The 16454-nt window shown below is 51.5% G+C and overlaps 1 protein-coding gene across 10 annotated transcripts in view; it reads left to right on the top strand.

Moving 5' to 3' along the window:
• Positions 1-290: 290 nt before the first annotated feature.
• Positions 291-16454, top strand: part of Hdac7 (histone deacetylase 7) — a 48125-nt gene continuing 31961 nt past the window's right edge. For 8 of the 10 annotated variants that reach the window (XM_070039731.1, XM_070039695.1, XM_070039685.1 and 5 more), the window contains exon 1: positions 850-999. In XM_070039731.1, coding sequence (XP_069895832.1) covers positions 981-999 — 19 coding nt within the window. In that variant the 5' untranslated portion in view covers positions 850-980. Of the gene's footprint in view, positions 358-849; positions 1000-15588; positions 15824-16454 lie in introns of those variants that run through there. The other 2 variants (XM_070039672.1, XM_070039714.1) reach the window with 2 other exon arrangements.

The following is a 16454-nucleotide window of genomic DNA, read 5'->3' as shown; positions in this document are numbered from 1 at the left end:
AAGGAAATCCCTTGAGAAATGTCTTTTTTTAAAAAAAGAAAACTTTCAAAATCCACACTGCTCCCCCTCCCCCCCCACACCCCCCTTTATTCTTTTAATAGGAACAGGCTGCACCCTCCTGGTCCCCTCAGCAGGACTGAGGGAGGGAGGGGGAGTGTGTGCCAGTGGGGGAGGGCTGGGCAGTGATTCAAATCAGATCCTGGAACTTTCCTGTGGCGTGTGTGTGTGTGTGTGTGTGTGTGTGTGTGTGTGTGTGTGTGGTGTGTGTGTGTGTGTGTGTCCATCAGGGATTCCTCGCATGGGACTCCACGAAGTGTCCCCGAGATGTGGCTATCTGCTTGTGGCCCTTCTGTGGATGTAGGTATGGGCAGGGGAGTGACGGGGGTTAGGGGGGCGGGAAGTTGGGGGGGAGTGCGAGGAGATCCTTTTGCAAAGTGTCGGGTGTCCCTGAGCCTGGCTCGGGGTAAACATGGATGCGCGCTCGCGGACGTGGTGTCGGGCAGGGTGCGTGCGCTCAGGTACCCGGGTTTCCGGGAATTGTGTGCACCGGTCGGAGCAGCAGCCGCGCCGCGCGCGCGGTGGCCGGGACTTTGGGGTCCTGCGTTCCGGGTTCAGCGCTGCCTCCCCCCGGCGGCGGCGCATGGGGTGTGCAACCCGGGGTGGCCGTGCGCAGCAGCGTCGGCAAGGCTGGGGGGGGGGGGGGTGTGTGTGCAGTGTCCCCGGGCCGCGAGGGCCTGCCCCCCTCCCTCCCCTCCCCCTTGGCCCGCTCTCAGACTCAGATAAAGCATTTCCTTCCATTGTCATCCTACCCGGCCGGCCGGGCTGCCAGGGCCCTCCCCCTCCCGGCCCCCTCCCTTCCTCTCGCCGTCTCAGTCTTGCTCTGCAGCCTCCGGCGACTAGTGGGGGGGGATGTGAGGCCGGCGCCCCCAGTCCCCCTATCCTGCCATGAGCCCCCCGATCTGAGGGCCCTCGCCCCCTGGATGCACAACCCCGGCGCTGGTGAGTACTGGGCGCTCCCCCCTCCTCCCCAACACCCCGCCTCTCCCCGCCCTGCGCGCAGCGCCCAGCGTCTCCCGCTCAGGCTCCGGCTCGGGCTGGGGGTTCCCGCCGGCTCTGCGGGGGCCCCCATTCCGCGGTGCACCCCGCGATCGTACTCGCTGCGCCCGGCTCTGCGGGGTTCTAGCAGGCTCCCAGTTCGGGCTGGTTCCGGGGCCGCAGGACTCAGGCCTTTCTCGGGGTGCCCACATCCGCCTGCCCCGGGGCAGCGACAGGCCCCGTAGAGAGGCGGTTGGAGGGCCCGGGCCGCCGGTGCTTGGGGTCGGGCTTTTCATCACGACCTCCCCCCCACACTATACCCAGCGAAGACAAGTCGGGGGGCACCCGGGAGGCAGGGACGGCCGCCGTGGCCTGGGAAGAGGGCGGTGCTGCGGAGCGGAAGGTTTTGGAAGCGCCGGGGCAAAGGACAGAGAACCCACTGAGTTGAGGGGTTGTGGGGCTGGACATCAGCGCCCCCATTTCGTAGAGCCCAGCTGGGTTCTCTTCAGATTCTACGGATTGGGATAACGCGGTGTCCTGGAGGGGTCCTGGGCTGAGAAATTGTGCCTAGCATCGCCCCCCCCCCACTCCCCGCCCCCTCCAGACCCTTCAGGGTAAATAGACACCTGTGCCCGAGTGAGATGTGGACAGGGCACAGCCCTCAGGAGGGGTATTGAAGGGTGAGGAACTGGGTATGCACCCCCCCCCCCACTTCCCACACACACCCTTTTACCCCTGGCCCAGGTGTGGTGTTGCTGGGGGGACCAATCTAGCAGCTAAACTGGGTTTCCAGGACCCATTTCTAGGGCCTGTAGGTTTGGATCCAGCTCTGTAGGGCCTGAGAGTCACTCACTGTCCTGGCACCCGCATTTCCCTCTCCTTCTGCCTGCCTGTTTGGGTTTGACCTCAGCCAGCCGTTGCCACTCCTCATTCCTTGTCCTTGCTGGCTGTCTGGCATAAGCAAAAGCCTCCTGCATCTGGACACAGGCGGTCTTGCTATTAACCAGCCCTCCCCACCCTCCGAATTCAACATCTGCTGGAGGCCCAGCTCTGCCTGCCAGTTTCTAGCGTAAGAATGGAGCACTGGTCCTCAGCTGGCTGTATCCCCCCCCTTCCCCTTGGGAACTCAACATCTGGACTCAGCCATCAGTCAGTTTCTTAGGCTTGCACCTGGACCTGTGGGGACCTTCCTCAAGTTCTCTTCCCCCCTCCCCCAATCTACTATCCATTGGTGTCAAAAGACTATGACTCAAGTTCCTACCCTCTAATGGGGCACTCTGATGGCATCTTTCTCTCCAGGGGAGGGACTGTTAGATTGCCAGACTTATTTCCCTTCTCATGCCAACCCTCTTACTACTTCCCAAGTCCTTCTCCATTTTGGGGGGGGGGGGTAGGGCAGGGCTTACTAGGGCTTGAACTCAGGGCCTAGAAGCTGTCCCTAGCTTTTTTGCTCAAGACTGGCACTCTACCACTTGAGCCACAGATCCACTTACAGCTTTTTGCTGGTTAATTGGAAATGAGTTTCACAGACTTTCCCTCCCAAGCTGGCTTCAAACCAGATCTCAGCCTCCTGAGTAGCTAGGATTACAGGTGTATGCCACTGGCACCCAGCTTCTTCTCCAATTTCTGCAACCTGTGCCTTCACTCCTAATTGCTCAGCACCTTCCTCTCCTCCCTCCCTGCACTATTTCATTACACCCTCCCATCCTTAACTATTAGGTTATTTTCTTCTCTGCTGTCACTGCTAAAGGGAAACTGAGGCATACAGCAGTTTCGTTGTGTTTGCCAAGTGAACTGAGACAGGATCAAATCCTGGACCCACTGAGACTTGTCAGCTGGCTTTAGTCCCTCTGTCTAGCCAAGCCAGGGGCAGAATCTCGCTCAGAGTTGCCTCTTGGTATTGCACCTGGAGAGGGGCTGGGCGGTGGTGGGAAGGGACATGTCAATGGCCTGTGGAGCCCTTAGCTCAACCCATTGGATAATCGTTTCCATGGCTACCAGGGGCTTGTCCTGGGATCCTGAGGCAGGGAAGGTTGCATTTCTAGCTGGTTGACTTCACTTTATGACTCTGTTTCTTCATCTCTAAAATGGGGAGAAAATTCCTAGTTTATGTCTCAAAGCAAGAGGAGGAGGGACTAGCCACAAAGAGATGAGTCCAGTGCGAGGGCTACGATGTGTCCCCTTCAACTTGCCGTAGAGCTTTAGTGCTTGGTGGCTTTTGGGCCAGAGACTTAGAGCTTTCTGGATCCTAATATAAAAATCCTTGGGCAAGTGAGAAGCTCTTGTGGGATAGGGTGGGGATTGAGGATCCTCTTACTGCTGTGGGTATGTGGGTAAGCAAATAGAAGTCTTCATAGCCCTATCTTCCCCTTGTCCTCTTTCTCCTGGCCTTTTCTTGAGGGCTGGTAGCTTTGAAGTTGGCAGAGTCCTTAGAGAAGATGAGCTTATGCAAGGCTCAGGGTCACTCAGCCAAGGAATGGATGCAACAGGCCCTCTGCCCCTGCCAGTGCCCATTCTCCTGGTCCTGGTCCATCCGTAGTCAGATGTGGTTGGGGCCCACAGTGGAGTATATTCGGGTGTTGCTTGAGGCAGGCCTAGAGTAAGGCCTGGGGCTTGGGTAGGGCCTGTCCCCTTGGAGTCTCAGGCTCCTGGGATTGTGAGTTTGTGTATTTTGGATTTGTTCACTAGATGGGGCACTTCCTTTGGGGCAGGAAGCTTTGATTTCCTGTGGTGGGGGACTTGGTAGGGATTGGGGGGGGGTCAGCTCTGGGCAATCCCTGATGTTATTTGTGACTACTGGGGAGTGTTTCTCCTTGAGGCTGCTTGCTTCTCCGGCTCTGAGGAGGCAGGAAGGAAGGCATGGCCAGGAGTCCCTGGCTGAGGCTGGAGAAGGAGGCTGTGAGAGCCATGAGATGGGGGTGGGCAACACCACAGGAAACTCGGTCAGCAGGTGATCCTGCCGGGTATTGTGTTTCCTTATAATATTTTCCCTTGTTTCTGTGGTAACCATCCCTGGGGGGGTCTTAGGTCTTAGGGCAGTAGGAAGGCCCTACCCTACAGACAGCTCTTTCCTTAGAGGAATTCCTAGATCTAACTACCCGCTAAACCTTTGGGTTCTCCAGGACCAGGGCCTGGGAAACGAGGTGAGTGGCCTGAATGGGTATTAACCTGGGGGCTATGTATAGGCCTTCTGGGATCTTCTAGGCAGGGAAGGAGGGAGAGGGGTGCTGGAGTTTAAGTTGTTGACTTCAGCCTCTGCTCCCCTCATCCCATCTTTCTTATGTGCCCCTCTAGCCATATGAAACATTGGGTACCATGTTGCCTGGGGAAGGGGGAAGAGAGGTAAGGGTGGCAGAGGTGGAAGAAATGCTTTCTTCAGGATAATGTCTGTTGCATGTGTTCTCTGTGTGAGGTGTGTGTGGGCCCTGGATGTGTTGGGGGGGGGGCGGTCTGTATGTTTGCACTAGGCTGTGTTGTATCTGGGTGGTGGTTCCATGGCAATCTGTCCTCCATGTGGTGGCTCCTTGTTGGGTGTTCTCTGAGTATGCCCACATATAATACAGATGCGTGTCAGCTGCAGTGGATGGCTCTGTGTGGAGTGTGGAGTGTATGGACAGGTTTTGAAGGATTGTATACCTGTGTAGCAAGGATTTTTTTTATTAAGTAGTTGTGCAAAGAGGTTTCAGTTCAATATAACAGTTTACAAGTAAATGTATCTTGATCAATGTCATCTCTTCCATCCTTCTCTGTCTTTCCCAACATTGTTTCGTGTGTGTGTGTGTGTGTGTGTGTGTGTGTACGCGTGCGCACATGCGCGTGCATGCCAGTACTATGGTTTAAACTCAGGGCCTGGACACTGTCCCTGAGTTTTTTTTGCTCAAGGCTGGCTGGCTCTCTATCAGTTGAGTCATAGCTCTACTTTTAGCTTTTTGGTGTTTAATTGGAGATAGAGTCTCACAAAGTTCTCTGCTTGGACTGGGTTTGAACTCTGACTCTCAGATCTCAGCCTCCTGAATAGCTAGGAGTTGGGGCATGAGCCACTGGTGCCTGACTAGCAATGGCTTTAAAAAAAAATAGAAGTCCAGATGTTGGCTTGCAAAACACTATGTCATCCATGGTTCTTAAATGTCAGTCTTTAGATCATTTGATTCAGAGTCAGTGGGGAATGTATTTAAAAATCATTAGGCCCTTTTCTAGATTACCTGTCAGAAGCTGTAGTATGGAGTTCCAGGACTCTTAGTGTGTGTGTGTGTGTGTGTGTGTGTGTGTGTGTGTGTGTGTGTGTGTGTGTGTGTGTGGTACTCGGACTTGAGCTTAGGGCTTTGGTTTCTTGCTTAGCTATTTTGCTCAAGACTGGTGCTCTGCAACTTGAGCCACACCTCCACTGCAGCATTTTAGTTAATTGGAAATGAGGGTATTTTTTCCTAGGTTCTTTAAACCATGCCCCTCAGATCTCAGCCTCCTGAGTAGTTAGGATTTCAAGTATGAGCTGTGGGCACATGGCAGGACTCTGGATTTTAACATGTAGTTCAGATTATGATGGCTGATGGCTCATGCCTGTAATCCTAGCTGTTCAGGAGGCTAAGATCTGAGGATTGCATTTCAAAGCCAGCCTGGGCAGAAAAGTTGTAAAACTTTTTATCTTCAATAAACTATTCAAAAAAAGTCAGAAGTGGCACTGTGGCTCAAGTGGTAGAGTGCTAGCCTTGAGCCAAAGAAGCTCAGGGACAGCTCCCAGGCCCTGTGTTCAAGCCCTAGGACTGGCAAAATCTGTCCTGCATTTCAAGCTCACCAGAGCATCCTGTGGGTGCCTATGTCACACATCCGTACTCAGTGTGATCAAGAGAACCAGATGAGACTGGTATAGATGTCAGACAGAGGCCTGACTTCCTCTGGGGTCCCAATTTTCTTGACCTTATTACTTGTATTTATTATTTTATTTGGTGCCAATACTGAGGCTTGAACTCAGTGCCTGGGCTTTCTCCCTTAACTTTTTACCTTAAGGCTGGTACTCTACCACTTGAACCAAATCTTTACTTGTGGCATTTTGGTGGTTAGGTGATGGCAAGAAACAGTATTATGGATTTTTCTGTCCAGGCTGGCTTGATCTTCAGATCTCAGCCTCCTCAGTAGCCAGGCACCTTGTTCTTATTATGACCTTCTCTTCATGAGAGGAAATTTTGAGATGGTTGCATACCGGTCCTCAAAGGTCCATGTTGACAGGTAGGGAACTTCATTTACTAAGTCATCCATTCAGCAGATCACCCATTCATTAGATGCTTGCTGAACCTTGCTGTGTGCCAGATATGGGCACCGATGCACAGTGAACACACAGGCACCTCTGACCTCAAGGAACTTCCACTCTTGTGGAGGAGACAAACAGGAACAAGTAAGCAAGTAAAGGAATGAGTCTGTGTTGCCTGGTAATGCATTGTGATAAGGCCTACAAAGGAAATGAACCCCGTACAGTAATAACAACAACACAAATAAGGTGGAACTTCCTTAGGCCGGGTGACTAGGGGAGACCTGTCTAAGAAGGTGACATTGACACCTTCTCTCACCTCCCTGGACTGGAAGTAAGCCCAGAGCGCCTACTGAGCCAGGCATGGGAGCAATCTGGATCCAGGTGAGAGATTTGGATTGAGAGCATTGGCTGAGGATTAGATCTGGGTTGCCAGGCACAATCTCCTATCCTCAAACAGCCCCGGAGAGGGAGGAGAGAAGCAGGGGAAGCCGGCCGGGGCCAGAATTCAGGCTAATGCATTGCTTAGGTGCCTGGTTGTCATACTGAATTTTGGAAATGAGACAGCATCTCTTCCCAGAGCTCCCAAGCACCACCCATTCCTGACCCGTCTTGCTTTTACATTCCTCTTATCTTATTCCCTCCCATCTTCTGGCCAGGACAACTCTTGTGCCAAACCCCTCCCTTTAGGGTCTAGCCTGGCTAGCTCCGTGACCATTGGGATTTATTTTCCTGGCTCAGGGATCACCAGGAAGATGAGGGGGTCAAAGCTTCACAGAGGATCTGGGCCTAGGGAGAACCCAGAATCAAGAGCTAGGTTGGGCGGCCAGAGTGAAGAGAGCTCAAGTGAAGATCAAAGCTGCAGGGCCCAGGATAGGCAAGGGCATGGAGAAGATCTGAGCTCAGATAGCTCTTTCACTGGGCTCTATAGAGCTGCTGCTCCTGGGTTTTGCCGTCTGTTCCCCAGACTGGATACATCTTTGAAATCAGAGGGCAGAGCATTTGGTTTAGCCACCTGCTCAACATCGATTGGAAGGAAAAGCCCCCTTAGGTCCACCTGCAGCCCTGCCCCTCCCCTCTGTCAAGGGGCTCACAGGCCTATCTGCAGTTTGCATTTAACATTCCTGCCCTTCAGATTCTCACCTTACCCTCTCCTCCCTGGAAGCTTTCTCTGGAAAGGTGTGTGGCTTCCCTTAGAGATCAGAAGATTCCAGGATCCTCCAAGGAAGTAAGGAGGTCAGTTTCCTCCCTCCCCTTGCCCCCTGCCAGGGGTTCCCTTGGGCCTTGTATCCTCTGGACTCTGGATCACCTTGCCTGCTTGAGCAGCAAACTTTTCCAGAAGGGCTACCCTCATTGCCTCTACCCTGTCTCCAGGTGTCTCTACAAGTTGTCTGAAAGAATGGGAAAGGATGATGGTTAGAAACTAGGCCTATGCCAGGGCGCCTGATAGCTCATGCCTGTAATTCTTGCTACTCAGGAGGATGAGATCTGAGGATCAAGCATGGAAGCCAGCCAGGGCAGAAAAGTTTGTCTCTTATCTCTAAGGAACTTGCAAGAAGCCAGAAGCAGAACTGTGGCTTAAGTGGTAGAGCACCGGCCTTAAATGCAAAAGCCAAGGGACAGTGTGCATGCCCTGAGTTCAAGCTCCAGGACCAAAACCAGAAAAGAAAAAAGAAATCTAGGTTTATAGGACTAGCCCCACAAGCTGGGATTGCATTCAGCTCCCTGATGAATGCCCCCTCAACCCTGCTCCACTCCAGTAGGATTTCTCCGGCCTAGGTAATCCTGATCCCTTCTCCCCAGCACCCCCCCCTTCTCTCACCCCTACCCTGCAGGATGGCTGAGTGGGGCAGGGTGGGCCAAGAGGTACAGGTTTGGAAAGAATCCGAGGTGGGGAAATTCGGAGATTGGTTTGTAACCGTCTTGTTTTGCGTTACCCCCACCCCCCACCCCCCCAACAAACTTGCATGTCTGGGGCATCCGCTGTGCCTCTGTGCCTTCCCAGCCGTTCAGGTTATAGACTGCTCTCAGAATGACAGACGGGTGGCACCAGGTTAGTGCAGGGGATGGGGTAGGGGTGAAGGGGGAGCCCCAGGCTAGAGGGGAGCTGGAGGGTTAAAAATAGCAACAGCCGGGGTTTCGGTTAGCAAATGTGGAGGCGGAGTGCTGGAGGCGGGGCCAGCCGCCAGCAGGGCTGTGCTTCCCCTGGGTCCAGGCAGTGAGTGAGTCACCGTGGAGGGCTGGTGCTGCCACTAAGTAGGGTCAGCCCACCCATCCCACAGCCTGGGGCTGCGCAGGGCTTGGACCCCAGGGATCCAGAATGAAAGGTGGTATGACTGTCTCTTCCAGGCCCCTGGGCCTGAGTGTTAGGCCAGCGCGAGGTTATGCGATGAGATGGAAGACCTAGGTTTGAGTCCCAGCTGTCTGGCTAGGAAGCCTTGTGCAATCTTTTCTAGGGCTTTTCTTTTTTTTAAATTTCCTTTTTGTTTTCTCATTTTGGGGTGTAAACACCCAAAATGATCTTAAAACACCTCACAGATGTGACATCTCGCCTCAGACACCCACACTGCTCATTTGCAAAACCTGGCAGGAGGCCCTTCCTAGAAGAGAAAGAGAGATCTGGAGCTTGGTGGCTCATACCTGTAATCCTAGCTATTCAGGAGGCTGGGATCTGAGAATCAGGGTTCAAACCCAGTCCTGGCAGAAAAGTCTGTGAGACTCTTATCTCCAGGTTAACTAGCAAGAAGCCAGAAGGGGAGATATGGCTCAAGTAAGTGGTAGAGCACCATCCTTTAGTGAAAAAGTCAAGTCAGGATATGAGGTTCTGAGATCAAGTCCCTACACCAGAGAAAGAGAGACAGAGACAGAGACAGAGACAGACTGAGACAGAGGGACCGAGAGACTTTTGCAAACAGCTAAAATGTGTCCTTGGGCCTCAGTTTCCTTTTTCTATCTAGAAAGAGAGAACAATTACAGTTCCAATCTCTTGACGTTGCTCTGAAGTCACTTCGGCAGATAATGAGAGTAAAGTTATCTCCACGCCTGGTAGGAGAGTACACACTGAATACTCATCCTTATTATTGGTGTTATTGTTCATACTTTTGAAGGTCAGGGAGAGAGAATGTTGGAGACATGAGGAACAGAAACTGGGCCCAGCCCCAGTTCACAGGAAAAACCAGGCCAAATTCCCTGCTCCGGATTCCTCCACCCATGAAGACTGGGAACAGCACGAGTCTATAGCCAGAAGGCATAGGGTGGACCCCTGATTCTCTTGTTCACTCCCTCCCCAGTATGGCAGGATGAGGGGGGACCCCAGGGCTCGAAGCCTACTGGCTCCCGGGAAGGATTGCCCTGCCAGCCCTGGGAGGGGCTGGGACAGGCTGCTTCCATGGCCCAGATGTGGGATACCTTGCCAGCATCTGTTCTGTGACCTTTTCTTTAGCCCCTCCCTGGCAGCTTTTGACAGGATGGAGAAGCTGAGGAGGGGTGGGCTGGTCAGTGATGTCAGCGGTGTGTATTCCCAGCACAGAGGCTCTGGAAGAGACATGAGGCATTGCTTTCAGGAAGCGATCATTATTCAGCCCACAGGCATTCATTAAGTAAGGCCTGACTTTATGCCTAGCCTGGGCTAGGCCCTCAGCCTGATTCAGTAGAGGCAGAGAAGTCTAGGTTGTAGATAACATGTACCCTCAGAGATTCTGGGGTCCAAGAACATGTGGTGGGGGGCCATGAAAGCTTTCATGAGAACCTTCTGTGACATCTTGACTTTACCCCCATGAGCGGCACTATCTATGTGTGTACAGTTGTGCAGGTGTATGCTACCTCAGAGCACAGGTACTTTGGGTGCAGGAGAGAACCAGATTAGCAGAAAGTGTGTGTGTGTGTGTGTGTGTGTGTGTGTGTGTGTGTGTGTGTGTGTGTGTGTGTGTGTTTTAAATAAATAAAGCAAAGCCAGGTGCTGGTGGTTGACACCTATAATTCTAGCTACTTATGAGACATGAAGCTTGGGGTTCAAAGCCAACCCAGGCAGGAAAGTCCATGAGACTTATTGCTAATTAATTACCAAAAAGCCAGAAGTGGAGCTGCAGCTCTAGTGATAGAGCACCAGCCTTGAGTGGAAAAAGCTCAGGGACAGCACCCAGGCCCAAGAAAGAGAGAAAGAGAGGGAGGAAGGAAGGCAAAGAGGGAGGGAAGGAGGGAAGAAGGGAGGAAAGGAAGACTGACTGCAGTCAGAGAGATCACTGCTAGGGGCACCTCTTCACTTGGTGTTTTTGGTTTTTTTTGTTTGTTTGTTTGTTTTAATTTCTTTCCTGGTCATGGGGCTTGAACTTAGGGCCTGTGTGCTGTCCCTGAGCTTTTTCATTCAAGGCTGGCGCTCTACCACTTGAGCCACAGTGCCACTTCCAGTTTTCTGGTAGTTAATTGAAGATAAGTCTCACGGAATTTCTTGCCCAGACTGGCTTTTGAATTGAGGTCCTCAGCCTCCTGAGTGGCTATGATTATAAATATAGGCTTCTGGTGCACAACCTTTTTTTTTCTTTAAGTTTAACCAAAATGAGATTACACTACACTTACGCTCCCCCCCCCCCCCCCCCCCCCGACTCAGTGGTCTCTACCTTTAAAGGTAGAAAACGTTTATCTCTTCCAGTCCCTGATTGGCCAGAAATTGTCCTTACAGTTGCTTTGTTTAAATCAGTATGCTGGGCCATGTTGAATTCCATGTTGACCCTGTGGAATTCCGTGAAGGCTGTGTTAGTATCCTGGCTAATTTGTGATCTGGAAGAATCTGTTGACTTAGGTGTAAAGGCGGTAGTCCTGGCTATGGAAGGGAATCAAGTCACCTAGAGAAGCTGTCCAATAAACTGCCATCTGCCAAAAATAAAAAGCAAAAGGGGTAAGGCAGGATGGATTGGGGACCTCTGGGAGTATTTATATTAATATTCATGTGGTGTCTCAGAGAGTGCCAGCATTCCTAGCTTGTTGCTATTCACAGACTCATATCCAGATGCCAGTTTGATTGGTTTGTACTGAGGATATTCCCTCCCAGCCCCCAGGCCAGGGAACAGTAGCCTCTGCCAGAGGTAACCAATGGCTGTCAGAGCCTGCTCTGAAGGGAGGGACTTACTTCCCTTTGCCCTGGTGGGTATCTCCACTCCTTCTACTTGTACAAGGCCCGCACGGGGTGATGCTTAGGAGAGAAGGAGAGGCCATCTCTTTCCTAGGAAATTCATTCCTGAGTACCACTTGGACCAGGGACTTGCTCTAGTTATGCAACTCCAATTTTCTACAGGGCCTGACAGTTTCCAGAGTCCTCACTCAGCAAGGGCCTCTTCTAAGGCAGCCCTGGGAGGTCTGCAGTTTAGTTCTACCCTGCTGGAGGCAGCGTACAGGAAACACAACACAATGGAAAATGCACATTGAAGAAGCCCAGAAAATGTAAGAGGAGAGGGGAAGTATGGAGGTCTCCCAGTGACAAAAGGCATGTGAGGGACACAGGCAGAGACCACAAACTCTGTTTTTATTTTTGCTATTGTTGATATGTATTGGCGGGAACACAGTAGGCCTTGTGGGGGGACACTGATTCTGGGAGTCACATCCTCGGACTGCCCTGTCTCTAGTGGCTCCCGGTGGCCTCACCTCTCTACCTACTACTAGCTGAGCTAGCTGTTCCTGCCAACACACTGGTTACAAGTTCCAGAGATCCATCTGTCCCTGTGATCTAGGGACTTTTCTGTTGTGTGTGTGTAGTGTGTGTGTGTGTGTGTGTGTGTGTGTGTGCGCACGCATGCACTTGTACACTGGTCCTGGGCTTGAACTCAGGACCTGAGTGCTCACGCTGAGCTTTTTTTTTTTTTATTTTTCAAGTCTAGTTCTCTACCACTTGAGCCAAAGCCCCACTTCTGGCTTTTATTTAATTTATTTATATATGTTTTGTGTGCTTAATTAGAGATAAGGGTCTCATTTTTCTGCCTGGGCTGGCTTTGAACCACAGTCCTCAGATCTCAGCCTCTTGAGTAGCTAGGATTACAGGTATGAGTCACCTGTGCCCAGAAATTTCTATTAAAAATTATCGTTATATTATTTTTGCAGTACTAGGAATGGAATCCAGTGGCTCGTGTATGTCAGACAAGTGTTGTACTATGGACCTACCCTGCCAGCCCTCTGCAACTTTATTTTATTTTATTTTGTACTCAGAGCCTCTAGATCAAGGCTGGACATCTACTGGTTGAGCCACAGCTCCACCTCTGGCCTTTTGCTGGTTAATTGGAGATAAGAGTCTTTCTTTCCTGCCCAGGCTGGCTTTGAACTGTGCTTCTTGTATCTCAGCCTCTGAGTAACTAGATTACAGTCATAAGCCATAGGTACCCAGCTGCAATTTGTTAATCTAAGCCTCAGTTTCCTGTTTTGTACAATGGAGGTAATAGTATCTACCCAATCAGGCTATTATGAGGATGTTGTGAGATGGTTCTATGGAAACAGCTAATGCCATAGTCAGCACACTACCTGCATTAACATATGCTTCTAGGTCCTTTACTAATATCATTAACTAATACTTAGAATAACTTTATAGTCTGTGATATAGTTTAGAAGTTTAAACTTTCCCATTCTTGGGAATGGGCTGAGAAGCCTTTGCTGGCACAGTCTGGAGGAGCCAAAAAAGGTACATCTTCAGGCCTACAAGCAGCTGGACCCAGGCAAGTTGGGAGTGGGGTACCCAGGGAGGTGGAGCCTGGAAGAAGAGACCCAATCAGGAGAGCACGGGAATGCATGTGACGACTCCAAGGGGAGAAGGAACAGCCCCAGTCTCCCTGGGCGAGACTGCTTCCTGTTGGGGCAAGCACTTGAGAAAGACTGACTCTCACTGGCTGTTTAAGGGGGAGCTGCTGGTCCAAGTGGGGTGCTAGAAGGCTGGAGAAGGAGAAGAGAGGGCAGCAGATGCTCGTAGCCTAAAATGGTTATTCTCAAGATTTGGGTTTTCAAATCTTGCCCTGCTCAGGGTGTTTTCCTTATGATAGGAAAGATGGTGGTTAGACTTCATGGTGAACTTCCTATCTGAGCAATCAGAGGTACTGGAACAGAGGAGTTGAGAGTGAATGTGAGTGGTTACAAATCTGAAGGCAGTCGGGACTGCGGAGGAATTCCCTGGGTGGTCAGGAAGGTGAAGAACTGAACGGAGTTAGTTGTAAGAGAGGCCTTGGGGGTAGGAAGTGGATACAGGCATGCCAGGCTGCCTCCAGAGGAAGTAGCTTTGCCCTCCCTCCACAGTGGCCGAGGGGTGGCCAGAGAGGCCCCAAGAGGTGGTGAAGCCTGCAGAATCCCTGTTTTTCTTTGCTAGATGACAGCCAAGCTCTCTCTTTGGCCCATGAACATTCGCCACGTGTAATCAAGAATAAATAGCCCAGGGCATGCATCCAGGGTCCAGCTAGCTTTCCATCCTGAAGTCTACAGCAGAAGATCTGGGGTAGGGGATGCTTTCCCACCTCCCCCAGGGAGCCACCACTGGTTGCCCTGGTTACGCCTACTTCCTGTTTGAGTCATCTCAAAAGGCAGAAGTGTGTGTGTGTATACGTGTGAGTGTGTGTGTGTGTGTGTGTGTGTGTGTGTGTGTGTTGGGGGGGGGCACTGGCTCCAGCTCAGGCCTCCACTGCGTAGGGGATGTTTACAACAGCCGTATGTGGGATTCCCAGAAAGAGACTCCAAACCTGACATCCTGTGGCTACAAAATACCCAGGTGTCAGGAGTTAAAAATAGCTGCCACAGGGCCCCAGCAGGCCCGAGGTGGCAGGGAAAGGGGCATATTTACTGTAGAGGCAGGAGGGCATTTCCAGCCTTCTGCTCTCTTGGTGCCCAGCTGCTGAGGCTGCAGGGGGCCTCCAATCCACAGGCAAGACCTCTGAGTCTCCGTCTTTACTGGCAGCTGGCCACTCTGCCTCCAGGAGAACCTTCCCCCGTGTGTTTGAGGATGCTAGAGGGTTGGCCAGGGAGTTGGAGGCCTCTAGTGAAGGTCTGACTGGGGCAGGGTACTACAGGGAAATGGAGCTCCCCCTCTTCCTCTGAGACCCTGGCTTGTGGACAGCTCCATGCCCAGCACAAAGCCTCAGTGCATGCTTGGTTTGTGTGTGTGTGCCCATGTGCATGTGTGCCAGTCCTGGGGCTTGAACTCAGGGCCTTGGTGTGCTGATCCTGAGCTTTTGTGCTCAAAGCTAGCACTCTACCACTTTTGAGCCACCTCTCTACTTCCAGCTTTTTTGACTCTTAGTTGGAGGTAAGAGGCTTTTGGATTTTCCTGCCTGAGCTGGCTTTGAACTGTGATCCTCAGATCTCAGCCTCCTGAGTAGCTAGGATTATAGGCATGAGCCACCAGTGCCTGTCTATACTTTTTTTTTTTTAATTAACTCAGCTAACAGTTTCTATAAGTGACCCTGGGGGGCTGTCTTTATGGACTTTTCTGCTTGCACAGAGCTGGGAGTTGCTGCTGGTTTCAGACCCTGTGGAGTCTGGAAAGCTTTGCCATCTATGTTAGCCAGCAAGGGCAGGGACAGGGAGAGTAGAGGAGCTGCGTGGGGAGTGCTGTGTCGGGTGTGGATTCTGGAGCCAAACTGTGTCATATGATCTCAGACAATTCCTTAATGCCACAGGTCTCAGTCTACTTGTCTGTATAATGGGGATAAAACAGTAACCTCTGCATGGAGTGGTCAGGAGGATTAGGTAAGTTAGCAAAGGAAGGGCATTTAGCAAATGAAGGAAAAGGGTGATGCTGCGGTTTGGCAGAGGTGGCCGAGAAGAAATGGGGCTGGAGGTTCATTCCTCTGTGGTGGAGGAGCAGACACTGACCTGCTAATTCCAAAGGGAGGAGGCTTCAAGTTCAGCAAGCAGATGGCAGTGATCACCAGCTCTGAAGGGTAAAGAAGAACCTCCAGGTGCTGGGTCCTTTATATTAGGCATGGGACATGGCTGACCCCAGCTGATCATCCTCTTCCAATAGGGGTGTGTGTGTGTGTGTGTGTGTGTGTGTGTGTGTGCGCGCACACACACACATGCGCACATGCACGCACCTTCACATGGCTTGAACTCGGGGCCTGGCCACTGTCCCATTGTATTTTTTTCACTCAAGGGTGGTGCTCTACCACTTGAGCCACACCTTCACTTCTGGCTTTTTGCTGATTCATTGGAAATAAGACTCTCACAGGCTTTTCTGCTGGGGCTGACTTTGAACTGAAATCTTCAGATCTCAGCCTGCTGAGGAGCTAGGGTTACAGGTGTAAGCTGAGAACACCCGGCTCTATCAGATACTCAGGTTTCTATTGTAGGTGAGACCAGCTGAGGCTTGACCAAGTTGGTGTTTCTGATTCTCCTTGCCTGACCACAAAGCCTGGATCAGAAGTTGCAAACCCTTTGTGAGAGCTTCGCTCACTGCTGGTGATCAGCTTCGCTTCAGGTGTCAGGAGATTCTAGACCACCGTCAGCCCCGCTGCATTCTGGATAAGTCTTGAGCAAGATGACACTATAGAGAATTTCTGAGAAGAGGGACAGAAGTTAAAAAAGGTAGTGAGAAATTTACATTTTCTCTTCTACTTTTAGGGGCTCTTTGAATTTTCCCCCTTTTAAGGTGTATGGGGGATGGATCTCAGGGCTTTAAACTTGCTAAGGCAGACACTCTACCACTTGACCCACACCTCCAGATCCTCTTTTGTTAGTTATTTTTTATTTATTTTATTTTTGACCAGTCCTAGGGCTTGAACTCAGAGCCTGGACTCTGTCCCTGAGCCTCTCTATGCTCAAGGCAAGCACTCTACCACTTGAGCCACAGTACCACTTCTGGCTTTTTCTGTTTATGTGGAACTGAGGAATCGAACCCAGGGCTTCATGCATGCTAGGCAAGCACTCTAGCACTAAGCTACATACATTCCCAGCACGTTATTTAGTTATTTTTGAGGAAGAGTGTTTGTTTTATAACCTGTCAGACCCCAGCTCAGTGGCTTCTGTGGCAGGACTCGGGATCCAGTGCGTGGCCTGGTCTAGCTTGCTGGGTGTGGGTGACTGGTGACTGAGAACCTTCTCTTCTCTTTCTTCCTCTGCCAAGTGTGAACGTTGGTCTGAATGAGCCCTCATGCCCTATCAACCCTTATCATCTTCACACACTCTTCCAGGTGTAACCTCAACATCTGGAAGGAGA

The sequence above is a fragment of the Dipodomys merriami genome, unplaced genomic scaffold, assembly GCF_024711535.1.
Source record: "Dipodomys merriami isolate MVZ:Mamm:240054 unplaced genomic scaffold, mDipMer1.0.p SCAF_10, whole genome shotgun sequence".
Lineage (NCBI taxonomy): Eukaryota > Metazoa > Chordata > Mammalia > Rodentia > Heteromyidae > Dipodomys > Dipodomys merriami.
Note: the sequence above shows the minus strand (reverse complement) of the source record. Positions and strands in the feature narration are given on the sequence as shown.